Source organism: Xiphias gladius, chromosome 12, assembly GCF_016859285.1.
Source record: "Xiphias gladius isolate SHS-SW01 ecotype Sanya breed wild chromosome 12, ASM1685928v1, whole genome shotgun sequence".
In the NCBI taxonomy this organism is placed as follows: Eukaryota; Metazoa; Chordata; class Actinopteri; order Istiophoriformes; family Xiphiidae; genus Xiphias; species Xiphias gladius.
In genome coordinates this window covers 10,771,642-10,798,517 of record NC_053411.1, presented here as the reverse complement: position 1 = coordinate 10,798,517, position 26,876 = coordinate 10,771,642, and the positions used below count along the sequence as shown (strand labels likewise).

Below are 26,876 nucleotides of genomic sequence, written 5' to 3'. Positions count from 1 at the left end.
AATTAGTTTCATTTATTTGACTTTATTTTAATTATTATTGAGTTTAATCTGGTTTTTTTTTATATAAACAACTGCTCATAGAGCTTTAAATGTTGAGGCTGAAGAATTAAAACAACGAGACAAGTAAGCTAAGAAGCTCAAGAGTCAGGTGATAGCTCTCCGTTGGTTTATCGGTACCCTATGCTACTAGCAACCACTTCCATGTTTCACATAGTCATTTGACTTAGTGTTAATAACGCAGCTTTAATTCAATTCTAAATTAAATGTGTTTTATCAGGTTTAATGTGGTATAGCAAGTGTAGAGTGTATAAAGGGAGACGCTTAGCAAGCTAGCTAAGTCAGTCAGCTAATTTAGTTTAGCGAGTTAAATTTGGTTTAGTTGACTATAGCTAATTAGTTTGATTTATTTGACTTTATTTGACTTATTATTATTATTATTTTAGGTTAGTGTAGTTCAATTTAATTTAATTTGAGTCAGTGGTGGAGATGAAGTAGATTAACTCAAGTAACTACTACTACTACATATGTAGGTTTTCACTACAATATATTTAAGTACATTGTTCTGGTAGGACCTACAACAACTTGTATTTCCAATTTATGCTGACGTAATTTTATACTTCTACTCCACTACATCTGAGAGGGAGATAATTTACTACACTTTTCTTGTTATTTTTCCTTTTCTTTGACTTTTTTTTTTGTTTTTGTTTGTTTTACTTTTTAGACATTTATCCGACCGTTATATATACCGAAGATTTTACATACAAAATATTTGTCCAGCTTCTAAAATATGAAAAATGTTACACGCAAAGTAAAAAGTATAACTATCCAATAGTAAATATCATGCAGTGTGCTGCATAACGAGTAGTTATACCTTACAGTTTCTGATACTTTTGTACATTTTGTTGATAATACTTAATAATTTTCTGACTGCAGATGTTTTCTATATTTAATATAGTTGTTTTAGTTCCTTACTGAAGTTCTGGCGTCCTCTGGTGGTTGTTATCAACACCATATTTAACAGACCAACCACATGTAAATACATTTGCATGGTGCAGGGCCTCAAATGTACAGCTGCGGCAAAGCTGGAACAAACGCCGAACCTTTAGGAAAGAACAGGGGAAAAAACTGCGTCCCCGTTTCCTCTCAGAAAATAATAATAATGCTCATGTTCGTTTCGGATAAGGCTTTACGGACGTATACGGAGGACCTAACAGGTCGGGCCTGAAAGGGGAGGAGAATATATATATCTTAAAAAAAAAAAAAAATGATGGGAGGGAGGAGTGACAGCAACAGCGAGAAACGAGAAACAGGTTAGGAAGAAGACGACCGAAAGCGTTCTTCTGGCTCCGTGAATCGTTCTGGTTTTTATTTAAATCAGTTTCGTTTCGCTGTTTTTTGTTTTTGTTTGTTTTTTTTTCCCTGCAAGTTTTCTAAGTGGGGACGAGACACCAGCAGGTGAGATTTTGATGTTTGGTTTCCCGTGTTTTCTTTTCTGTTACTCAAGCAAGGATCGGTGTGTTCGTGGTTTTATCAGGCTTCTACCTGACAACAGTGAATGTTTATGAGCCACAGAGAGTGGGAGGGGTAGGATATGTTTTAAATTTTGAAATGAACTGCTGATGACCTCACGATTGAGTTTTTTTTAATATATATTTATCTCTTCTAAACCTGAAGCTCAGCGTCATCTTCCTATTTTTATTTTTTTTTTTACTGATAATGAAAGCAAAAATAAAACCATGTAGAGCAGCACAGTATATGACTGAGTGGGATCCAGTGGAAAAATAAATTACCCCCCCAGCGGCTCCACAAACATGTCGCACCCACTTTTATTTTCATGCATCTTATCTCTCAAACTTGCAGCTTCGAGAAAAAAACGGCCATTTGCTGCCCTTTGGTTTCCACTGTGCACCGTAATATTTATTGGTTAAGGACATGGACTCGGTTGTAAACATGTACTCATTAAACCATAGGATAATAGAAGGCACTTAACATGATTGTGTGACTAAATGAAGTAACATCTGTTGGTCTTGGACGTTTTTTCTTTTGGTTGGCTAATATTGTCACTTTCCTTTTCTGTGCAACAACCCCTGCCCTTCTTCCATTCTGGTTCTCTATCACAAACCCCTCCCTTTCCCTTTCATTCCCCCAGTTTCCCATAGAGACCCTGGGAGTAGACGGGAAGTAGGATCCTTCTTTTTACTCTGTGCCGAAAAACATTTCAGCCAGCTCCTTGCCATGTCCGTTCCTGGTAAGTGCCTCACAACAGCAGCAGCTTAGACCCCTGGTAAAAAAAATAGATAATTTTGTATCACCATGCTTAATTTGACTTTAACACAGAAAATGAGAAAAATTAAGAGTTTTAATAAAAGTGTAATATAATGGCTTTATCTCGGGCCTAAAACCTTCTTACTTTCCTGTCTTGACTTTCCTGTCACAAAACGTCCACTGAACGTCACTGCATAATGAATGAATGCCTTGTCCTACCCCCAGATTCCTCCAGTTGCCTTGAGAAATTTTATCCTCCCCAAGGTGGTGAAATCACAAAGAAATTCTCCGAATGCTTGCTCGAAAACTTTTCTGATTTTGATCTAGCATACTTCTCCCTCTGGATGGAAAAGAAGCGGTTTAACTGGTGAAAGGTGTCGTTTTATGGGCCCGCCAGTCTTTGCACAAGAGGTGGACTTCCTGCAAACACGCTGGTTTCTTTCTTTTCTTTTTTTTTTTTTGTTTAGTTTCCTTGCAAGTTAGAGAAAGGAATGTGGAAAGAGGTGGAGCAAAAACATGCTTTCACACAGTGCATTACTCACATCCTCTTTTTGACTTCAGGCTCTTGTTAGAAAGGCAGGAGTGGCATGGCTAACTGTAATCCCCGAGACTTTATTACATTAATTCAGCCCTGAAACTGCGTGCCAGCACGCTCACGACCTTACCTGCGGATGAAGGTAACTATGAATTAGTCCAATGACCTCAAATCTGTGCTGATGTGCTTAGGGCTGTTGTTGGACCAGTTTTGTCAGCTGTGAGTCAAATTTGACACCAGTGCATGGCACACAAGTCTGTCCTAAATCAACACTATTGACATTAGGATTAATGACACTATGATTCTGTTAAAGGCAAGGCGAGGACATTTTATTTATATTGCACGTATCAATGCAAATAAACTCAATGAGCTTTACAAATAAATACAATCTGTACCAAGTGACCTATTAAAGAGCAATATTGTAAAACAGCTACCCACAGAAAACTGCCCATATCCACCCCACATGCAGAAACCACAGACATGCAGGCACACACATACAGAAATCAGTCAAAAGCCTGAGAGCACAGTTTCAGTGCGATTTTTGAATTTGGAAACAGTTTTGAGAGATCTCAGGTCATCAGAAAAGGACCAAGTAACAAAAACTCAGTAGATCTGAATCAGTAGGAAAACCACCCCAAGAGGGTCTGACAGGACTGCATGTGTGAAACATACTCAGGAGCCAACCCAACATGTGCTTTAAAGACTATAGGCAGAATTTTAAAGTGGATTTTCTGTTGTACTGGGAACCAGTGAAATTAGTAGTGGAGTTAATGTTATGGAGATAAGCTGTAGTGAAAGAAGGGTGGCAAGTAAGGATTATTTTAATTATTTGATGAATCTGGTGGTCCTTGTTTTGATTAACTATTATCCGATTAGCAAATTTTATTGTAACTTTTTCTTTATCTACCAAATCAACCAACTGTTTCTGTAATACACTAATTACAGAACAGGATAAAAAAATATGAGAAATGTCCCAGTACAAGATCATTTGCAAAATATTATGTCTTTGCAAACTTCACTCAATAGCCAAAAAAACTGGCAAACAGCAATTAAAACATGCAATGTGTTTGTGTTTTTCAAGACAAATTAGAAATACAAGAACAGTTTTGGCAGTCCCTTAGAAAAATGATAAAATTCGGTTCTGCTTGTTACTGAACTTGTTTCGGGGAAACAAACAAATACATTGCAGTTGTTTTCTTTGCAGGGCGCCAAACTAAAATTAAACGCAGGTAAGCACACTGACCCCTCTTATAAGCTTTCGAGACATCCCTTCGTGATCCAAAGAATACCCAGGAAACAGGCTGTATCTAAGCCATAGTTGGTACCCCTTCAGAGAAGCTGACAAATTCTGCCCATTGTTTGGGTCGAACCATCTGAAATGAGCAGGCTGAAGGCTGATGAACACCCCTGGCTAGGAGAACGAGAGAAAACTCATGGAAACGTCCAAACCACCCTCTTTAAGAGAGTTCTGCGGTGACTCTACATTGAACATATCTGTTAGTGGGTGAGCACGTGACAGTCGGCATTCGACTTCATTAAAGACAGACATCCTGATGCACTTCTCTGTCACAGCCACTTCGTTTAGCTTGCCGTTTAAGCTTTTTTTTCCAGTCCAGACTAGTCTTTTCTCTAGTCCAGTATTTCCAGTATTAGCTTTACTTGCTCTCCTGTAAGTACTTTCAGTCTGCACCTTGGCTCAGCTAATAAGTAGCTTATTGGCTCTGCCATCCCAGCAGGGAAAAAGCTAAATGATCCACAGTAAACACACACACACACACACACACACACACACGGCCTCTGAGCACAGAGCAGCTGCTATCAGCCAGACACACACAGATCATGATTTCTTCGTTGCTGTTTTGCAGCGAGGACCCGTATGCGTGTTTTGGCATTATTTTATTTTTATCTAATACGAAGGTAACAGCTTGAAACCCACACTTGGTTGAGATATCTACTCACCATTACTGGGTTAAGATTTTAAGAACAGGAAGTGGTTTTATTTTTTAAAATTATGTATGTTTTTCATGTGTTTTCTAAATGTATATATAATGTTTTAATGTTTTAAACATCAATTCATATGCATGCTTTTTTTTTAAAAAAAAAACCTATTTTAGTTTTTATTTAAATTATGTTTTTATGTTATGTGCTATCTGTGTTTCAAGGTTAAAATGAACATCTGTTGCTTGTAATTTGAACGTCATCAGGTGTTGTACTGTGAAAAAACCCTATGTGCTTGATTACATATTACAGTAGCTAGTATAATCAACAGTCTGTATGAAGACTTTTATCAAATTATTCACACCGTCAGATGAAAGTTGAATGAATTTATCTGTTGAGGTTGATGTGCGAACTAATATCACTGTCCTTTTTTCCAGGTTACCCAGCCTCTCACAACCAGGGACCCTACCCCATGCCTCAGAAAGGCGGCCAACCTGTAGCCCCTTATCCAGTTCCTCCGGGGGGTTATGGAGACCCGAGTCCAGCTCCTCCAGCTGGCTTCAACATGGGCTACAATCCAGGCCAACCTCCAGTCATGTATCAGCCAGGACCAGTAGGCCCAGCTCCGGGGCCGGAGTATGGTGTCCCTCCAGGAGCAATCTCCCCGGCCCCAGTCGGGGTTCCAGCTGCGGCCCCTGTTGGGGTCCCGCCAGGGCTTGAGTACCTCACACAGGTAAAAACATCAGCAAAAGAGGTCATACAGATTTGCAAAATTATAAATTTGAGTCTTGAAATTCCTAAGGTGAGTGAGATGTTGTGAAGTCAGGTGATTTCAAATGCTGTTCCACCTGTTCTAAGATTTTTGTCTGAGAAGTGTCCTTATTGTAAGCTAAATTATCCATGCGCCACTCCTTCATTTCAGGAATTTGTTCCCCACCCCTGGTTCTGAACCTTTTAACTTAATGAGAATGATTCCTTGTCAGTAAGGAGTCAAGGAGGCAACTTAGTAGAGATTAAGCTTCACTTGCGATCACTTAAGGATTTACTGTGTAGCACCCTAAAAAGCTATAGTAAGCAGGTGTGTACCAGTCTAGAGGAAACAGTGAAATCCATGAATTGCTGTTTCACACTTTAAAGATCCTCTTTGATTTTATTTCACATTAACGTTTTAAGTGAAATAAAACAACACACTGTGATTTTACCCATCATTCAAATAATTCAGAAGATTCAAATAACTACATTTTCTTTTGCTGATTGACTGATTTACCTCTTGTTTATTTGGTTTATTCTACTTCAATATTGATAAAGTCAAATCCATTACAGAGTAAAACTGTGTACTTTGCATTAGGATCTGGGTCCAATTATCCTGTGGTGAACTGTTATTCAATAAAGAATTGAAGAGAGAAGTAACCTTAGAGTATCCACTTTTCAGTTCTCTTTTTTCTGTTAAAACAATGTGGTGTGACGTCAGTCCTCTCAGCCTTTTGAACTTTTAAAGATCACATCCAAAGTTGTTTTCTTTTAAAATTTTTTTATAAAAACCGCAACTCAATAGGTTTTCTTTGTGCCAGTATGAAAGGATCAGCGTAAGACAAACAGTGTTTAAACACAGTCTTTTTCTTGCTTTCAGGGCTCTCCTATCAAATAACTCTTCATGTACACAGACAAAAAAGGGGAAATCGTTTGTAAATATAGTAGAGTCTAGAGGTAGAAAGACTCTGAAACCTCGGAAGTGACTCTTGTAGACTTTGCACAGCAACTAGTGTTGGGTTAATCAATGGCTTTATGAAAATTCATGAGGTAAGTTACTTTGCATTGCAAGCAAGGGAAACAGCCCTTAGTGTTTGCAGCTTTTATATGTTTTAAGAAGCATACAACTTTCAAACTTGAGGATGGATACATTTTGCAGTGGTAAACAGTTGATTCCTTCTTGACTTTCGTGTTATATCTGTCTCAAAATCATGTCATTTTTCAGTTTGCCTTTCCTACATTGCTTTTCTCTTGTGTGGTTTTAGATTGACCAGATCCTGATTCACCAAAAAGTGGAACTCCTAGAAGGTAAGGGCGTGTCAAATGTTCATCCAGTAACATTTACTTTTCCCACTTTGTAAACAGTAAATAAACAGCAGTGGTTTGTCAGGTTTTGATAGACCCACAGGCTTTAAACCTCTCAATAGAAATCATAATGATGAATTGATGTCTGTCCTTGAACGTCTTTACATATCAGAACTTTGTTATTCACAATTTTTACCCTTTTTCCTTTTTCCCCTCCCTCTCCAACCCCGTCCAGCATTCATCGGGTTTGAGACCAACAACCAGTATGAGATAAAGAACAGTCTGGGCCAAAAGATCTACAAGGCCAAAGAGAAGAACGACTGCTGCACCAGGAACTGCTGTGGCTCACTGCGCAGCTTCGACATGAAGATCAAGGACAACATGGACAGAGAGGTTATCCGCCTCATACGGCCTTTCCGCTGCGTCTCCTGCTGGTGTCCCTGCTGCTTGCAAGAGGTGCGTGTGTGTGTGTGTGTCTGTGTGTGTGTGTGGTTGTAAATTAGTCAATAAATGTCATTAGTAGCCTTATTTTGTATTGATTTACCACACCAAGGACCAATACTAAGAGTTCAACCGATCATTCAGTACCTAATTACCCTGAGTACTCACTCCATTTATGGATTAACACTCTGATATCTGTGTTACAGTATTTGCCCTACGTGTGCCCAAATAATGTCTACCATTATTAATGTTGTTAATATTTAAACATATTGATTGCCTGAGGAGTTTGTGATTCAAGAGATTTGACCATTCGTTTTGTTAAGGCGGTTGATTCACAGTCTAGCTTTGCTAGTAAAGGCACCACAAAGAAATAAATTAAATTAAAATCTTATGACGCAGCAATAATAAAAGAGTTAATGACAAAAAATTGAATAAAAACAAGTAAAAGACTAAGTTTCATGATATTCTACATTTTTTTTACCGTCATGAAAACAGCGAAACCAATAATTAACTGATTCTACTAACAAATACTGCCTGTTTACTGTTTCGAGCAAAAAAATACATCGCCCACTATTTTTAAAAATATATATTCTTGACCTGTTTTGAAAAACTTCATCAGCAAAGAAGTGGCTTGGGATTGATTCCCACACACAGGGTAGGGAAGTTGGAAGCTAGTGAGACTAACACATTGTTGGTTTCGGTCTTTTGCGTGGGATTTGCTGACAATTACAAAGCCTGATCTTTTAAAGATTCAGTTTTATCAGTTTTTTGTTTTTTTTCCCCAGGTCTTGAAATATCTGTCTAAGATTTCTGCTGCGAAAAAGTTTGTCTGTGGTGCTCACAGCACTTAAAATTTCCATTTGAAAAAATTGAGTAGCCACGTGTCTTTCCAGAATCAATGTCCTTGTCAGTCGGGATAGTCAGTTTTAGCTAGAACTGCTCTCTAATGAGCAGCTAGTCCCTGTTGATATTTAAATGATTTAACCACAGTAACAGGAATATTGTTTCTGTTGTCGTTGATGAGACAGATCTCAAGACCTTGGCAAATAAATCTAAAACATTCTTATGTCTAGATATCAGTAAAAGAAAGTGAGAAAACATGATTTTTAAACTAGCCCTTTAACAAAAGTGGAGCTTTTTTTTTTTTTTTAGCTAATTTCACTGATTATCCCACTTTCATTGAGAAAGGAGAAATTTATTAGGTCCTATTAGGTAAAAGCCCTTAAGTCTCACAGCTCTCAGTGGCTCATATTTGGAGGCCTCTGTCTTTTCTCTTTCTGTTGAGTTGCTGAGTGGCATATCAATGTCTTTGTCCACCAGTCTGCTCAGGCAGGGATTTGATAGGACTATGAATGGCCATTTGTCCAAACTATCTCCTAGACTCCCCATAATCCTCTGCCATCCCCCAACCTCTGAGAACCCTTCTCAATCCGTCTCCATTTAATCACATCATTGGCATCGACTGCTACAGCGCGTTCCCATTGGCCTGACACCAAGCTCCTGTCCTCTCGCACACTGCAGTGCTCTGTTTACTGACCAGACAGGAGCCATGTGAGATGTGTTACCTTTGTAATGTGGTGCTACAATGGAGCAGTCAGAGTCTCACTTATCATTCCTGCTGTCTCGTGTGACCTGCTGTGTAGCCCCGTGATTTTTTTATTTATAGCTGTCAGTGTCAACGAGGCAGGCACATTTTTAAAGCTCTGTGGAATCCCTGTCTAATTCTGTGTCATGTTAGTATGTGTGTCTCACTCCGTCCGTGACCCACAGATGGAGGTCCAGGCACCGCCCGGCACCACCATAGGCTACATCAAACAGGACTGGCACCCTTTCATGCCGCGGTTTTCCATCCAGGGAGCAAACAGGGAGACCGTGCTGAAACTGGAAGGGCCCTGCTTTGCCTGCAACTGCTGTGGGGACGTCAACTTTGAGGTGCGCCGAGAGAATTGTTGTTTGTTGGTGAAACTCAGCTTGTTTGGTAACTTTCATGTGGTTCAGCCTTGAGTGTCCTGTTACAAATCCATTCAGATTATCTAAACTAAAACTGAGCTTTTTGGCCATGACTGGCAGCAATAACATATTAGACATATTAGTGGTCTATAACATCTTAATTTGCTTGAGGGAATCATTTGACATTTTGGGAAAATACACTTATTTCCTTTTTTATAGAGTCAGGTGAGAAGCTCGATGCCGCTCTCATATCTGTCCATTCGAAATCCACCTACCGGCACCTGTAAAGCTCAATATTCAATACGTTATATCTTTCTTGTTCAATCTGGAAAAAAAAAAAATTTAAAATGACAACTTGTGGTTTTACAAGAGTTTATGTGCAGGATTATTTCTTGGCTGTGAGCTCTGACTGAGTCTCCGCTGGTTGTCTGGCAAACTCCATGGAGTCACTGAATCCACTTGATAAAATAAATACGATATAATGTAAAATACTGAGCTTTAGAGGTGCTGGTAGGCAGATTTTGTAACCTTTGGACAGAGCATGGCAAGCTAACTGCCTGCTGGCTGTAGCTTCATATTCATCCTAGAAGGAATGGGAGAGGTATCAATCTGCTCATCTAACTCTCACCAAGAAAGCATGTTTACCAAAATGTTAAAATATTTTTTGGAAACATCCCGCTCTGGGGGTCGACGGTTTCCAACTTTTCACAGAAAGAACTAGTGTTATGACAGTATATTAGCTACTTGTGATGAACACTGTCGTTCTTTTTGCTCTGCAGCTGAAGGGGAAAGATACTAACCAGCCCATCGGTCGCATCAGCAAGCAGTGGAGCGGTCTTCTGAAAGAGGTCTTCACTGACACGGACAACTTTGGCATCCAGTTCCCACTGGACATGGATGTGAAGATGAAAGCTGTGCTCATGGGAGCCTGCTTCCTCATTGTAAGTCCACAATCTTATTGAACCACACTGATTTTAATTTGTGGAATCTTGCTGAATGATGATCATTTCCTTGTCTGTCCTCACTTTGCAGGATTTCATGTTCTTCGAGAAGGTTGGGGAGGCCAACCAGCGCAGCACCGTGTTTTCATAACAGAGAAAAAAATGGAGCTGAAAACAACAGCATGGGAGCAAAGACTTTCTTAGTTATGTGTACTCTGTCCAATTTCTTTGTTTTTTTTCTTAAATTCTTCACTCACTGGACTCCAGCTATTACGGTGCCAGCCCCAGGATCCTTTTATACACACATTTGGACCCAAATGAGCTAATGAACTCTTGATTTTGGATGCCGGCCAAGGATTTTTTTCCAATTTCAGTGACTGACACTGGCTGCCACGTTGCCATTATTACTTACAATCAATAAAGTCTGTAGACAATTGATTTATTTTAGGTGAGTAGCCAGAACTGAGACTTAATTCCTGCCAAAGAAAATCAACCAACTCCTCAATATCTTTTTCAGTGCCTACAGCAATAAAATAAGAGTGGATAACAACATACATATTTCAATTTGCTTTATGCTACTTTTGCCTTGACATTTATGTTTTAGGTTTATCGGATATTATTACACTTGTACTCATCCTTATTGAAGAGACTACCTTAGATTAAGTATAAGTGCAATACTTTTGTGGATGTAGAAGCTATATTCATTGCCTTGGTTTTTAGCCATGCTAGTGGCTAGCCAATGTCTTTGCCGATCTGTCAGGCCACAACTTTGGTCTAGACTGAAATATTTTAACAACTATTGGATGGATCGTAATGAAATTTCGCACAGACTTTCAACATCCCCAGTGGACAAATCCTACTTACTTTAGTCATCCCTTCACTTTTCATCTAGCACCATCTTCAGGTCAAAAGTTTAATTTGCCTAGTACTTGGGTTTATGACCAAATACCTGAAAAACTGATGACATTCCATTCAGCCTCAGTTGTACTTTATGTTAAGTGATAACCAGCAAATGTAAGTGTGTGAACAAGCTAAACTAAGATGGTGAACACTGTAAATATTGCACCTACTAAACACCAGCATGTTAGCATGCTAATATTAGCATTTAGCTCAAAGCAATACTGTGCCCAAGTGCAGCCTCATAGAGCCATCAGCATGGCTGACTTTTATTCTTGTTATAAATTAACAAAAAAAAAAATAGAATAATAAAAAAAAATATAAAATATAGAATATAGAAAAACCTGAGCATTAGCCACAGTAAACAGGCTGTTGTTATTTAGCTTATATAGTGAAGGGATGGTTGTGACATTGAGAGGAATGGGAGGATGTTTAATATCTTGTAGTGAAAGTTGTGAACATAAAAGTTGATACATGCTGACAGTATTTACCAAAGTGCCCTTTCTCTTCCTCAAAGCCCTATGTGGCTTCAAGCCTAGTGCATGTGCAGTGTAAATGCTCTCACACCTCTCCTGTGTTTTAGTTGTGGCCATGGAGACTGACGCCAAAGCCGAACCTCCCTGTCCAATTTCTCTAGATACCACTGTGTTGAACTGGAGCCAGGTTAAACATATAGGCAAGAGACAATGTGGGTAAAGGTTAAATGGAAAGAAATTTTGAGTAAAAGAGAAATAGGAAGTAAATAGAAAGCAGTTATTGAGGTTAGTGAATATTAATATGACGTGGGAAAACCACACGAGTGTGTAGTGTGTGAAGTAGTTTTTTTGCAGTAAGCGACCTGAATGTAAACCTGTGATATTTGGTATGTTTTCAGCTCATTTGCTGTGCTTTTGTGCTCTAGACTTATTGTAAAATGGCAGGTTAAAGTTTGCAAATGTTGCTTGTTCTGAATTTAATAATCCTCCTCATTTTTATCAGTCTCATGTAAATAACATTGTGTATCTATTATGACACTTGATTGTCACTATTACTCTCAAATCCACTTGTGTGTCATTGCGTGTGTGTGTTTGTGTATGTATGTATATTTATATATATTCACACACACACACACACACACACACACACACACACACACACACACACACACACATATATATATATATCAAATATGCTAAAGGACGTACAATACATTTAATGCAGTTTTTTGTTCATTGACTCATGTTAATCTGCAAATCTTGCTTTTTTGCACCAGTTATATCTGCAGCCAGAATTAGCAATACACATGTTTCCTGTGTTTCTCTCAAAACTCTTTTGTACCATTTTCCTGTAACTCTTGTGTCTTGTGATTGTTAAATATTTTTTATTTTTTATTTTTTTTTACAGAAACAAAAAACACCCTGTGATTCAGAAATAAAACAAATGCCATATTAAGCCATTGTTGAAGTGACTGTCCAGGAAATTCTGGGGAAGGCCCACATCTGGTTTTACATGGAAAAAAAATTATGTTGCTTCAGAGATAAATCCAATCTCCGATTTTTCTGGCACACAGTCAGCCAATGACCAGTTTCACTAAAAACTCTGCTGCGCTTCAGTTACTGGGTAACCTTCTCAATACAATATGCATTTTATTGGCGTCACTATCAGCTTCCTTACAGACTTCTCTGCTCGCATTTATATTAACAGAAAGATCACATCCATGCCCTACTTCAGCCGCAACAATAGGAGACAAACCCTTCCTTTTCTGCTCAGATACTGAATGTGCTACTGCTCCACCTCCTGGAAGCAAGTGAGAAATAAAAGCATAGTATTTAAGAACATGTCTGCACATGTCCATCACTGCACTTGGCTCCATACTCCTGGGAAACAACTCATTTCATTGGTTCTCTCATAGTATGTAATCCTAAGCGTCTTGAAAAGGTACAAAAGACAAAAATGTTGCGTTAGAGACACATGAAAATGACCAACCCAACACCCAATACCGTATATCCAAGGTACCAGTGACCGGTTGATGTCTCAGCAGCACACGAGTCCATGACATCTCTCTTAAAATAGAAACTACATTTAAGATCCACAAAGCTTTCATCCTACATTCAGGGCAATATAATGCTTTGAATTTAGTAATGTAATACCCTTTAAGACACTAAATCTTTCAACCAGCTCCCTAATACAATAAAAGCTCCTATTAAAAAGTGTGTTACATAGTAATAGACAACTCATCATTGTGAGGCCTTTGAATACTAAAAAGATGGTTTTAGTTATTATTACAATGGAAACATATGAGATTGATTTAATTCACCTACATGAAAACATTGACCATACAAACACGTGTATGACTTTGTATAAAATACATGTATTTAATATACAGAAATGGTTTATGTCAAAGAACTACTCCACCGAGTCAGTACTGCACGCCTGCCACATTGTCTGAGTCAATAGACAGTTAAAAAAAAAGGAGCATAAAAATCGATGCAGCAGAACCAGATATACTGTCCCCACATTCTGCTTCCTTGTCAAAACCTGCTGCCTACATCCCCCGCAATGCAACCCCACCACCAACAGTTTGGTCACAGACTCGGATGGGTTATGCTAGTAGCAGCTAATGTAGCCTAGCGCTAGCCTCAAGCACAGATGAGGAGCAGGCTACAGAGGTCTGGGGAAATCACTTCTTTCTAACTCCACAGCTCCAGACTTTTTGTCATTTGCAAACTTGCAGTCTTCAGCCGCAACCGACGCTGACCAAAGTGACATCACTTGAGGCAGTTTATCAGCTTTCACGCAGCTCCCTCTGGAGCCACAAAGGGTTTTATAGGACTTTTTTCACGTATTCAGTAGTTCTCCCCAAGACCCGTCGACACTTTGATGTCTAAAATCAGATTAGACCAGATCATCAGTTTTATTCAACAAAACAATAATTTCTAACACAATATATACAAATTCATTAAGATACAAAAACTATTTGTGAATAACATAATGTGCAGTATTAACGTCTCATTGAAAATATAAAAACAATTTAAACAAATACAGAGACTAGTCAGAAAAATTAAGTCATTGTGCATTTTGCTTTTTACATTCATTCATCTTCATTTTTCTAATTTAATCTCCACTGGAGTGACCTTCCACTCCTGTTTTACTGGGGGGTTCCAGATGTCAGAGTTTGTCTCTGTGAAGCAGAATGTTGCTGAAAAAGTCAACCATCCATGCGTTAATAAAGGTAAGATCCGCCAGAAAATCACTTCACATTCGTCTCTCTGCGCTTACTGGAGGACGCTCCCTCTCTCCTGGGCTGGGCCTGTCGTCCCGAGACCACCGGATCAGGTAGCGGCTGGCCACTTGTAGGTTCCACTGGTATCTGGAGAGGATCCTCAGACAGTCCTCTCTGGAGCAGAGGCTCAGTGAGTACAGCTGCTCCAACTGATGGGACAGAAACCAGAGGATAAGGCTCATAAGCAGCCGTGAATGTACTGTGTATATGCACTTGGGTTTTTTGCCTGTAGGAAACAATATGTACGGATAAGAAACAAAGAACAAACAAAACGTGAGGTCAGAAAGCTGCTGGTTATTTGCTTTGTGAGGGTTGAAACTTTCAGGCACATTTCACCTCCGGGCCCGTCTCAAAACAGGTGTTTTGCATCAGCATTCAAATGCAGAACACCTGGAAAGCACCTGCTGTGACTAGGGATGTGCGTGATTAGTCGACTAAACAATTAAACGTTGCTGCCCTCGGTAGTTGTCGCCAAATATACTAATTGGTTAAAATAATTATCAATAATTTATTAATGTACAATGCCAGTTAGCTGTTGCATCTAAGATGTTATGAAGCCGCCCGCCGGTAGCTGGGGATCTAGCCCTGGCAGACGGCAGCCCCTCTCTCCCCACGCTAGTGCCCGGATGTTGCAGACAAGTGAGGTGGAAAGTGGAACGGATGAAATCTCGTAAAACCAGCGCGGTTTGGCAGTATTTCGATCTGGAAAATGAAAGAAAGTGGATGGATGGATGGATGGATGGAATGGTCGTATGTAGGCTGTCTCAGAATAAACTGGCATATAACCACTTGACCATAGCAGTCCAAGAGTCTAAATCTAAATTCCCGTTTAATTGAAAGGGAAATTAGTCATTAGGAACATCCCTAGTTGTAACATCACTGATTGGGTGTGGGCCTGTAGTGCAACATACTTCAATGATTATTTCTTTTAGTTGCAAAACCACATATTGCATAAGATGCACAAGAAAAAATGCCTTTAAATTAAAACCACATCAGTACACCTCAGGGCACAAATTCCATGCCTCCAGGCACAGTGGACTATATGCGGAAGTGTCATCATAAGCCCTTATGTAAATGTCTTATGTAAATCACTTTCAATTTCCTTGTCCTTGAAAGTTACTACACGAATAAACTGCCATGCTTTGCAATGTAATTTATCAATTGCTTCTAGCGGCAGATACAGGTAGATATGACGGGGGTTTTTTTTCCCTCATAGTGTTGACTGCTATTTCAGGGTCTGACCTTGAGCTGTTGCTCGGCTCGCACCGGGTTCCAGTCGTTACGCTGAAGTGCAGTATGAACCTCTTCGGTGGTCACTCCGTGTACTGCCTCCATGACCTGACCAGAGCAGAGCAACAAAACATGCATTTTATTTCCTCTGAGCAAGGTTTCATGCAGAAAGAAAACACATCTAAAACAGTAAGAAAACTCATCTCTTACCTGTGTGATGAGACTGTTCTGCACATGAGGCGATTTCTCTCGGTCTCTGATTCGTTCCCTCTCCCGGTCTCTCTCTCTGCTGTCTGCGTAGTCATCCAGCTGCGGGGTCGAGCGTGCCATGTGGGACATCTTAGCCAGGTTGGAGCCTCCGACGCCCTGCTGCGGCTGGTGCTGGGGTTGAGGTGGAAGTTGTGGCTGCGCCGGAGGGGTTGGGACCACCTGTGTGGGCCAGGAGGTGCCCGGGGCGGGACTGAGTGTGGGCCTCCTCTGAGACTTTATGTTCAAGCGTCTCAGGTTGGGGAGCGGCGGTCGAGGAGGGGGGTTGATGCTGGCCTCGCTGAACCGGCGGGGGTCCTGCTGCATCACCACGCTACGGGCTGCCATTACGGGGGGCATGATTCTCCCCTGCTGATCCAATCGGACCGCCCCTACTGTGTGAGCTCGAGGCCGGTTTCCGCTCATGACTGACTCCAGGCTCTGAGTCATACCTGAAGAAAAAAAAGTAAAGTAACAGTACAGTTAAATATTACACCAGTCTGTCAAGTGAAGAGAACGAGGAAAAAAAGATAAAGAAGAAATGTAAGCACATCTTTATAGACACAGCCAGCACATTTTTGCAGTATTGCATAGAGGTGGTAAGTAAATGATTCTGGTTGGGAGTGTATGAAGGCACTAATTGTTGATAGCCTAAAAAAGCCACTAGGGGGCAGACTGGCCAAACGTGATTACATGACAGTATAACAAACAGCAAGACTTTAAAACATTTTACTACAGAATTCATGAATACATTAATAAATAAATGTACAAATATCTTACGTAGCTATAGTTAAAATATTTTAAAGGCACTGATGTCTCAACACATTGTAAGGATCTGACACCAGGCATAACGACACTCAGGACTGCACAATGAAGTCGGGAGAAGTGAGGGCAGTGTAACAACCAGCAGGGAGCATGAACAATAGGAAGGCCAAGTAGTTTATCATTTTTCCCCAGGCCGAGGAGCTTTTTACTAAAACTGCACAATCAAACTATTTTTGACTCACAGCCTTGAAATGATTTTAATGGGAAATAATTTGGTTATGTCTACTGGTGTTTCCATAGAAGACGGGGATTCAGGAGGAAAAATTCATGGGTGGATCACAGGAAGAGGTAATGCAGACCCAAATTATGAAACTAATTGAATAATAAATAAAGTGAGTAGTAGGTAGTGAGGATGTGCTAGACAAGCAGATAGCAGCCTTCAATGTCCATTTTTTTTGTTTTATTTGATTCTGTAACGGTCAAAGACGTTCACAAATCTCACTGTATTACTGCCTTTAGACCAGCAAAGGACAACATGTAAGATATGTATACTACAATATTATAATATTCAAAACCCAGACGATATCTGTTTATGTCATCATGTTGAAATCATACTGACATACGATTTGTCCTCCAGCTCTACTCACTATATTCAGCAGCTGGTTGTATTTTTAGTTCCTACCTGCCATTCTCTGCAGATTGGATCCCTCCTTCTCCCTGGCAGGGCCTGGCCTCCAGCTGCTGCTGCTGCTGCTGCTGCACAGGTCAGGAGAGTAAACACATTGGTTTGACAGCCTCGACTCACACACACTATACAAGCTGACAGCAGGTGAAAGTTCAGTGCTCCACTCTGGTTAGCATTCTGCAATAAAGCTCAGTGACTCAAGAGTCCTCAGATGGGGGTTTATATGATTTTCTACATGATATAGGCAGAGTAAAAATAAGTGGGAGTTGATTGTATTGTTGTCTGTATGGACGGCAAATTCGGAAAAAAGCAGCACAGGCTGCAAAGCTACAAGGCAATAAATCAGACACCCACCCTTAAACACTACATCGTTGTTAAAAACAGCTACTAAAAGTCAACATTGCACCTCTGGGCTTGTTTCTTTTGCTTGACGGTGTATTTTTAGCTGGAGCCAGCAGGTATTATAAGTCGCTGCTTGTTTTTATGTAAATAAAAATGAGCCATTGTGAGACACAGCCTGACTGCTTTATCACTTCAAATTAAGCTCAGTCCGTACAGCCAATTCTGAGCGCTGTGAAACAGAATTGGTAAACAACAAGCAAGAGCTTTTCATATTTATCAATTTGAACTAACATTTAACTGTCATACAGGGAAAGGCTATTATAGAAGATGCAAGTATACCAAATAAACCAAAGCATCTAAATAAAATAGTCATTAGGATGAGGGGTATCACTGACTCGTCCAGGCTCTCTGGTGTTCCCCAGCAGCGTTCGGGTTTGATGTCTCCATGCCCAGTGTGTTGCAGGCTGCCCTTCACCGGGGCCGAGATTTGGGCAGGATTGGAAGCGGGGTTGCTGGAAGTGGTGGGAGCAGCAGTACCAGGAGGGCTTGACAGTACAGTGAGGCTCGCAGGAAACGAGCCGACTGTCAGTGTCCTCTGATTCTGGCCTCTCCACTCACTCACCTCCGGGCTGCAGAGAGACAGGCAGAACTTGTGGTTGGAAACCCAAATGAGATTTCACTGTTTAAAGTGAACCTATTTTAAACTTCTGCTGAACAGACGCTCAGCAATATCTATCTAAAGTATGCTAACGTTAGCAACGATAGCCACCATAACCTACTGGTCATACCAGACCAAGGAAGACTGTAGCAGCAAAACCCCCGAGGGGCATGAATTGAGCGATGGTGCATTTCATTGCTTGTGAATTAAATTGTTCATTTTAAGGGGGGAGGATTCATTACTTCTTCTTTTAAAAGTTACACAGCACCGCTTTAAGTTACAGAAACTGTCTGGGTACTGACAACATACAGGTGAGTAGTTAATAGTGTCACCAGGCAGATTTCTCTAATCTTTACTGTTTAACTGTCTGTAAAGGGTAGAGTAAGGTAAATAACGTAAAGCCTAAATAACACATGAACCAGCTCCATCTGCTGAAGAGGACTAGAAGATGCAGCAGAAAGCTAGCAGAAAGCTTTAAGCTTAGAAGGGCATGTTAAACATACTGCTCCAAAAGGTTAACAATGAACTACCATTCAAAAAACCAAAATATATTATATTTTTTTAAATAATAAAACACAAAATATAAATGGCTGGGATGGAAATGTTCATGTCAGGGATGAGTCTGTACCACACAAGGATTTTCAGTGTGTGTACTTTACTTTTTCTTTGGTTTCTAATTATGTGATTAACATGCATCAATACCAACAGACTTAAGTTAAATAATATGATGTTTGGTACACTGGTTTATTTTGTAAATTTTACAAGCATTTCCTTTTTAGAATAGAGCTGTTTCATTCAGGGATTTCAATGCAAGACTGAAATCCTTTTGAATGGCCTGTAGAGGCAAATTAGCAGGGAAAACAGTATATATTGACTGCTGATTTTTATTTACACGTGTTCAAGTGTTTTTTGCTGATTGACGCAAATCTACATTTTCTGACTATATTACAAATAGATCATGGGCAATAAAAAAAAACAAAAACTGCAAACTGTGACAAAATAAATCACAGATCTGTTATGTTAAAAAAAAAAAAGCACTGTGAAGGCAGTTTCATAGGTGCCAGACTTGGTCAAACAAACAAGGCAAAAACAACCAAGGACTCCATGGTTGGAATGCACTTTTGTGAGCGGGCCGATTTAAACCCCCGTTTCATTTGAACAAAAGTCCATTGTGTCTGTCAAAGTTTTTCCTTTACTCCTTTCACCCCACCCTCTTTCCCCTCACCCACCCATGCTCTATGACCGTTACAAGGTCGTTGGCCACCAGCGCGAGTTTTCTGGGTTCAGAAAAGTCCCTAGTTGCTTGCACCTCCATTGGTTTAGCCTGTGGAGGAAAAATGAGAAGTGAGCAAAAATAACACAAATACATACTGAAAAACCATAGATTTCTGCAGCATTTTAAGTAACAGAGACTGTCTGCTGATAAGGTTTAACTAATACTTACTAAATACCCTCATTACATCACCAGAGACAATAAAAACTTTTTCATATGTTCAGACCTCTGTCACCATAGTGGTGAGCTGGGCGAAGCTGGGTCTGTCAGCAGCGTTGCAGGCCCAGCACTTCCTCATGACGGCGTACAGCCCTTGAGGACAATCCTGGGGTTTCTCCAGGCGCTCGCCCTCCCGTTCCACACGCCACAAAATCTATACCAAAGAGGGCTAATGTCAGGAATACTAAAACACTGAGTCACAAAGCGGATTAAAAACCCAAAACAAACAAACGGCGTAAGGGTGGGGGCACACACATTCCAGACATGAATACAAATACACTGACAGTAAAAACTTCGGATGGATACATGGATACAAAGCATAGCGTGAACGTTCAGATGTAGCAAGCCTGTACCTGTCGGCCTGACAGACCGAACCAGGGCTCCTCGCAGTACGTGAACATTTCCCACAGGGTGACACCAAACATCCAAACATCTGAGGAATGGGAGAAGGAGCCGACACGAAGACTCTCTGGAGCACACCTGGAAGAAAAGCATGTAAACAGACCAGAAGGAAGGTGTAATTGCTGAGAATAGTAAGTATCATTTCGTCCTCCAACTGTGAACGTCCCGGTTTTTCCAAGGGACCTCACCATGCGAACGGGATGCGTCTGTGTGCCGACATGACGTAGTGATCGGTCTCTTGGCTCAGGCCTCTCATCAGGCCAAAGTCCCCGATCTTAGCCATCTCCCTCGAAGACAGCAGCACATTTCTCGCAGCCAGGTCCCTGTGGATGAATCTCCTGGTCTCCAGGTACTCCATACCCGCCGCGATTTGGGTAGCGAAAAGCCAGAGGCGGACCAGAGGGTACTCATACTGACGTGAGCGCAGGGTGTCGTATAGTGAGCCCAAGGGAGCTAGCTCGGTCACCTAACGGAAGGTAAAATAGGTCCGTCTGTATTCCAGCTCCGCAACACAACTTAGTTGTAATCGATTCATTATCCCTGATTAATCCCTGCTCATCATCTCCAAACATCAAAAAGAGACAACAAAATATCTTACCATCTTGAGGGGCTGTGTGAGCACCACACCATAGAGTCGTATGATGTTGGGGTGATCCAGTGACTGCATGATGGTTACTTCTTGGAGAAAGTCCGTCAGTGAGTCTGTATGCCTTGACAAACTGCTCCTCAGTGATTTCACTGCTACAGGCAGCTGAGAAGAGTAAAGAGACAAATCTAGAGGCTCAGTCTCAATCAGGCCCATACACCTTCCCTGGCTGTTAATGTCTAGGGGCTTTGATTGCCAATCATGAACTGCAACTTCCTCGGTTTGAATCTGGCCAGAACCTGTGTTGCATCTCTTCTTCCCTCATTTCCTGTCATCTCTCTCAAAAAAAAAAAAAAAGGCTCAAAAATGTCCTGAAAATACTGACCCTTACTCATAATAAACCCCTCTGACGAGTCTACACCAGTTGTGACTTGGCCACATAATAATAAGTTAATGGAGGAAACTTGCAATATAAACTTGCGTATGATTTTAAACCTTCAACAACTGATTTTTGCTGGCCACTCGACAGCAGCTATAACAAGCTGTAAACACCACAACGACATATTAGCACCTCAAAAAGTTGACATAGTGAAGTTGTGATCAAACAGCTGCCTATTTATAGATTCAACAGACAGAGCAACATAAGCATTAGTTTGGAGTCGTGTTTCTGGCCACCTGAGGAATGTAAATCCAATATTTACTGTCCCTTAGCTCTGTTTTCAGTCTCCACCAACTCCTGAGGGAAGTAGCCGGCTCCATTATGTTTGGTGCTGGGTAGGTAGGGTACACTAGGTTTATCAGAGCTTTTTAGCTAAAAATAGCTGCCTGCTGTGGCTGAAAACAGTAAAGTAAAACAAAAGCAGCTATCACTATGTCCCTAGATAAATGTATTTGATTTGTACCCAAATGTGTTTGCACACAGAAATCAAACATGGAATGTAAAATCTATTTTATAGTGCATGCTGAATGTTTTGGGGGATGTTATACTGTTTAACTGTACCTGTTAAATAGTGCATGATATCCAGCATCTATCAGAAAAAAGTTCCATAATTTTTTAAAAAGAAATTCTAAAAAAAGTACTGCTGATCTTATATAACTGTCGCTTACCACTCTGCCAGTGGGCGTGTACCACTCTCCCCTCTTCACCACCCCAAAGGACCCGGAGCCCAGCCTCTCGCCCAGAATCAGCTCGCTGTCCTGGATCAGACAAGGAAGAGCCCGGCTGCCCCCCTCCTGGCCCTGAGCCTGGCCGCTCCACTGCTCCCCTCCATCTGGACCACGCCCGCTAAACACCTGCGTGCATCAATAAATTGATAAAAGGCTGACGGCGATGCCTGATTACACGTAGTTCACATACAATACGCATGAAGTCTACAACAATGTTGATGTAGCTAGATGTTTCAGACCTTGGACATCCATGGCCGTGGTCGTGAAGTTGCCTTGTAGTGTTTCAGTGCATCCCATAGTCTTCGTTGTGCTGGAAGAAAAAAATGTATGTAATTATTCTCAACATGACATATCTGTCTGATTGCAAAATCCCAGTTTTATGACAGCCTTTAAATCTATAAAAAAGTGTATTGTTTTATAAACAACAGTATCATAAACTTCAAAATGTATTAACCATCAATTTAATTTGAAAATTACTCCAGTGAATCATTTCTGTCATCATTTCAAATTAAATTAAATTGTATTAAAAAGTTCTGGTAAATTATATTTTCTTTTACGGTTTGTGGTGTTTCTGCATCAAACAGGATGTTTTAGCAGGAGTAACTTCATATACGTGCTGAAATGATTAAATGGTTAATCAATCATTTGATTGACAGAAATGTAATCCCTTTATTGAAGGTTTGGTAGTGGACGCAGCTGCCACTGATGACCATGCAAACTAACACACTCAGAAACACAGTGCGCACTCGTTACTGCTGCTCGTGCATGTTGGCTTAAAGACAAAGGTTTTGTGTGGTGGCGGTGAGTCGCCCCAAAAGACATTATCACATTTGATTTGTTGAAAATTGTACATACTCTCCTGGGTGTTTGGTTTGACAAAGCTTAAAGGCTTAAATCTTCTTCAGGAAAAGGGTAGGATTTTGATATGTAAAGTGTAAAGTGTGCACATCCAAAAATATTACTACAGGTGCTGGATAAAAAACAGATTAAAGGCAAAAGTCAGAGGAAAGATCTGCAAAATGCTGATAGTTCCCAAAAATGTAATTTGAGTCATTTCATCCACTAGATTCACTCCTAATCATGCAGATCACCACCACCTGAGTGATGAGTGTTTCCATGCATATATCTATTGCTTGTTCTTCTCTGTGGTGTTGACGCAGTTGATGGATTAATTAAGTTATTTTTTAAGTAAAAAATCCAAATATTCTCTTTTTTAAGCTTCTCAAAAGTGAACATTTGCTGTCTTAACATTACAGACACCTTGGGCTCTAGGAAACTGTGAAGGGCAGCAGTTTTCTGATGTCACATAAAATAAAAATGATTCATCCAAAAAGAAAAATAATCAGCAGATTAATTTATTATGAACATGATTCTTAAGTTGCAACCCTAGAAACATTGAAGCTGAAAAAAGCTTTTTTTGTAGAAGAAATAGCAACACAACAGGAAACATGGTAGAAAAATGGAAAAGTTATTTCTCTTTTTTATCTAAGCTTTAAATATTCACTGTGTATCCTCAAAATGACATCACTTTGATGATTTGAGTACCTAAACAAAGTCAATTTATCTAACTTTGACAGACAGCTATGAGTAATGTGTATAAAAAATTGGTACTGTATATTTGTAAAGAGTCCCTTAAAATGAACAATTTAGCTGCTACACTCTGCAAACTCCATCTACTGACGAAGGGCATGAGATGTAGCAGAAAGGTTTGGAAAAACCAAGTAAGGACACTGTGATGATCAAACATTAGTTTATGCCCATGGAGTTAAATTAAAAGACCAACACACTCCTGTTTTTAGAAAGAAGACAATACTTTTGTACCAAAACGAAGTTAAACCCTTCTCTGTCTTGAGATGAACCAAACATCCATTATTATATCAAAGGGGAAATCTTATCTGTCTTTAGAAAAACTGATACTGTACTTATTGATTTTCACTCAGCGTGGATGATGAAAGGAGACAATCCGGCTCACCAGGTTTGCTAATTCCTATCTGCTCCAGGTCGGCCTCCTTGACGTAGGCGAAGTGCTCGATGCGGGTGATGTTGAGGCCATCTCTGACGCGCAGGTAGAACTTCTCCAACTGGACCTCAGCCAGGAGTTGGTACAGCCACTGAGTGTCCTTGTCCATCAGCATGACCTGGCCGACCTGCCTTTATGGGGCAAAGGTCAAAGTTTGCAAAGGATCTTTTATTTTCTGTAAATGTTAATTTCTTGCATCAAATCCCCTCAAATATCTAGAAACATTTTTCCTTAAAATTACAAAATAAGAGCAGAAGTTGAGCACTCAACCATGCTTTCGAGTCTAGGGATCTAAGACAAAGCCTAGAGATGCAATTACTAAACAGTGCTGAATGTGAGTCTTCCTCATCTCATTAAAGAGCCTGTTAAACTGTAACATTGCTCACAAACGGGCCTTGTTAGGTTACCATGGAGACCAAACAAAAAACCCTGAATGTGTGATCCTGGAGAGAGATTGTTCCGCTTTTAGCCGTGTGCCAACTTTTAAACAAGTTGTTTGTTGGTATCCTATGGGTAGGAATCTCTATATCGGTTTCTCTCCTGGCAGCTACTTTACATTGCCTGCTGGTCACATTTTCTACAGTGCATCAAAGTTTTACAAGGACCCTCAGAGGTGACGATCCTGCGGGGAAGCTTCCAGCAACGTGAAAAAAGGAGAGGTGGAAACTTTAGCTTGTTGGAGGTTTAGGGGCACCAGTTGGACTGGATCCTGTTCACACAGTATTTATGTAAATACTGAAGTCATAGTGTGTCTTGACAGCATAATGACTTTGAATAAACTCTGATGAGGCTGGTTTGGGCATCATTTTTACTTTCAAGAGACCTGCCTGCTTTCCAATTTGCATCCCTTTAATATCTTTAATGCTGACAATTAGGCAACTGCCCTTTCCTGGGTCATAAGTGCAACAACAAGGATGATTAAATTTGCGTAACTCCCTTATCGCCACAAAATGAAAAGTTAAAACGCAGCAAAATCTTCCTGTGTTGGATATAATCCTTGGCTACTGCTGCTAATGTCACTGGAGGGTTGTAGAGCCATAAATCACCTTCTTATCAGCACACCAAGCCTAGCGAGTATGAGTCAGGGAAGGCCTTCGACATTCCCCTGTCAGCTACCCTGGGAAAAATTAACATCTACACTAAACAACCGGCAGAGCTATAATGTCTTCAGCAATTAACCTACTCGTTCTTACAGCACAACCAGACATGCGGTAGAGGCTACTAGCCTGGGCTTGCATTAATTTCCGGGGAAAACTCCCAATCAATTTGAAACTAACTTGAGTGAGCAAATCTCTCTGCAGGGTACATTCAAATTCAAAAAGGAAAACACACAAAGATGCGTGTCGGTCAACAGACGGAGCTCTGCGATCATTCTCTGTGTGTACAGACTGATGAATTTTTAACCTGCTCAGATTCTGAAAAAAAAAAAAAAAAGACTCTCAGTGTAATGGCATGTGTGACCAAGTGTCCAGCTATTTAGTTAGTAGCCTAATGTGGCTGAACAGTTGGTGGTTAAACTCACCTGACTTTTATCACACAGGCCATTATCTATAATTTCAAACTGGCCGGCAGCGTTGTTTACCAAGGACAACTGCACTTCTGCTGGGGAGCGTTTGTTTACACCGGTGATGCCTGTTTCCTTTGGCTGGGCCCAAGAGCAAATCAAGATCAACCCACGGTGACACACTTGAAAAACTCTTGTAATTTATCACTGACAAAGCAGCTCTGACAAAGCTTCGTTTGCAGAGAAACGCACAACTTCAGTCACAGTACTAGAGCACACTTACACTCTTATCTATTATCAAAGGGGCGAAGGCTAGTGCCTCTTAAAAATATGCATTTTCAGTGTGTGTACAGCAAAGAGCAGTAGTCAAAGAAGTATTCAGATCTTTTGTTTCAGTAAAAGTAGCAGTACAATAATGTAAAAATGCTGCTTACATTCAAAAACTAAATGTATTTAAGTATTAAGAGCTACAATTCACTTGAAGAATTAAATCTTTAAGCATTTGTGCAGCAGATTCTAAGAATGATACTATATTACTGGATTACTATCATTGATGGATTATTGTGCAAGCAGCATTTTCATGTAGTGGTAAACTCATCACACGTTTTGCATATAAAACCCGAATCAGATAAGTAACTAATAGCTATGACTGTCAAGTAAACGCAGTGGAGTCAAAGGACAATATTTTCCTTTGAGAGGTAGTGAAAAGGAGATTGGTACCAAATATAAACACTCAAGTACCTTACAATTGTAATTAAGTACAGTAATTGAGTAAATGTACTTAGTTACAGTATATCCCTCCACTTATAATGACATACAATATGGCCATTTGGGATCTCTGCTATTAATATTATTCTCAGTTATTCTGTAAAGCGGTATTATTTACGATTTAACGGCCATTTTGCTCGATATATTTTTAAAGAAACTTTCTAGTTTTCTCAATAAGGTTTTAAAAACCTGATTGTTTCATAAAACTTTCCGACATTAGCTATTTTCCCCGGACCGCAGCGTCCCCACAAACACGGTTCCAGCCTGATACGAGCGCCGACGCTTACCGCTAGCCAAAAAGAACCCCGTCCTCCGGTAGCTGACAGCTAGTCCCTAACCACACACGCCCCGAAACAAGCGATCCATGTCGGCTCCGACACCTCCGGCGGCTCCGGCGGAGGGCTCCCCCCCCTCCGCAGACCAAAACTCTTCTCCGAAAACCCGAAACTTCGTGGAAAGGAAGCCGCCCGCTGGTTCGGACCCAGGCTGCCCCGCGGTAAAGGTGCGGGTATATTTCTTCTGTCGCATGTCCCGGTGAGACACAACGGGCGCGTTCGAGATCTACCTGTGTGTTTTTCTCCGCCTCTTTCGAGCCTCTGAACCGACCACACCCCTGCCTGGCTTTCCTCACCTGAGCTTTCGACACGGCACAAACCTCCAGACAACATGAATTCACCTGCACAGTGTGGTCTAACTGGATGAGGTGAAGTTAAACAAACACTAATGC

The 26,876-nt window shown here is 40.6% G+C and overlaps 2 protein-coding genes across 7 annotated transcripts; one reads left to right on the top strand and one right to left on the bottom strand.

Moving 5' to 3' along the window:
* The first annotated feature begins 1,279 nt into the window (after positions 1-1,279).
* Positions 1,280-12,441, top strand: LOC120797483 (phospholipid scramblase 2-like). Its single transcript, XM_040141175.1, has 8 exons — positions 1,280-1,455; positions 2,150-2,248; positions 5,176-5,471; positions 6,754-6,796; positions 7,029-7,249; positions 9,005-9,166; positions 9,964-10,125; positions 10,217-12,441. The coding sequence occupies exons 2-8, from the start codon at positions 2,236-2,238 to the stop codon at positions 10,274-10,276; spliced, it is 957 nt and encodes a 318-aa protein (XP_039997109.1). The 5' UTR covers positions 1,280-1,455; positions 2,150-2,235; the 3' UTR covers positions 10,277-12,441.
* A 1,450-nt stretch (positions 12,442-13,891) lies between these two features.
* tnk1 (tyrosine kinase, non-receptor, 1) lies at positions 13,892-26,821 on the bottom strand. 6 transcript variants are annotated; one of them, XM_040141479.1, is made up of 15 exons: positions 26,715-26,821; positions 23,830-24,008; positions 22,097-22,167; positions 21,798-21,983; positions 20,703-20,855; positions 20,293-20,570; positions 20,056-20,182; positions 19,710-19,856; positions 19,440-19,534; positions 17,948-18,181; positions 17,208-17,275; positions 15,725-16,212; positions 15,527-15,622; positions 14,281-14,433; positions 13,892-14,200 (listed from the first exon to the last, which is right to left on the bottom strand). In XM_040141479.1, the coding sequence occupies exons 2-15, from the start codon at positions 23,990-23,992 to the stop codon at positions 14,150-14,152; spliced, it is 2,310 nt and encodes a 769-aa protein (XP_039997413.1). In that variant the 5' UTR covers positions 23,993-24,008; positions 26,715-26,821; the 3' UTR covers positions 13,892-14,149. The 6 variants fall into 6 exon arrangements, with proteins under 6 accessions (XP_039997413.1, XP_039997417.1, XP_039997415.1 ...); XM_040141483.1 differs by having other exon boundaries at positions 17,208-17,272; XM_040141481.1 differs by having other exon boundaries at positions 26,781-26,820.
* Between the last annotated feature and the right edge of the window lie 55 nt (positions 26,822-26,876).

Coding starts and splice junctions, on each gene's coding strand:
- LOC120797483 (XM_040141175.1), top strand. Junction 5,472..6,753: donor GGCTTGAGTACCTCACACAG/GTAAAAACATCA, acceptor GTGTGGTTTTAG/ATTGACCAGATCCTGATTCA. Junction 9,167..9,963: donor GTGGGGACGTCAACTTTGAG/GTGCGCCGAGAG, acceptor TTTGCTCTGCAG/CTGAAGGGGAAAGATACTAA.
- tnk1 (XM_040141479.1), bottom strand. CDS start 23,992: ATGCTGATGGACAAGGACACTCAGTGGCTGTACCAACTCCTGGCTGAG. Junction 19,857..20,055: donor TCGGTCTGTCAGGCCGACAG/GTACAGGCTTGC, acceptor TCTTTGGTATAG/ATTTTGTGGCGTGTGGAACG. Junction 15,623..15,724: donor AGAACAGTCTCATCACACAG/GTAAGAGATGAG, acceptor TGCTCTGGTCAG/GTCATGGAGGCAGTACACGG.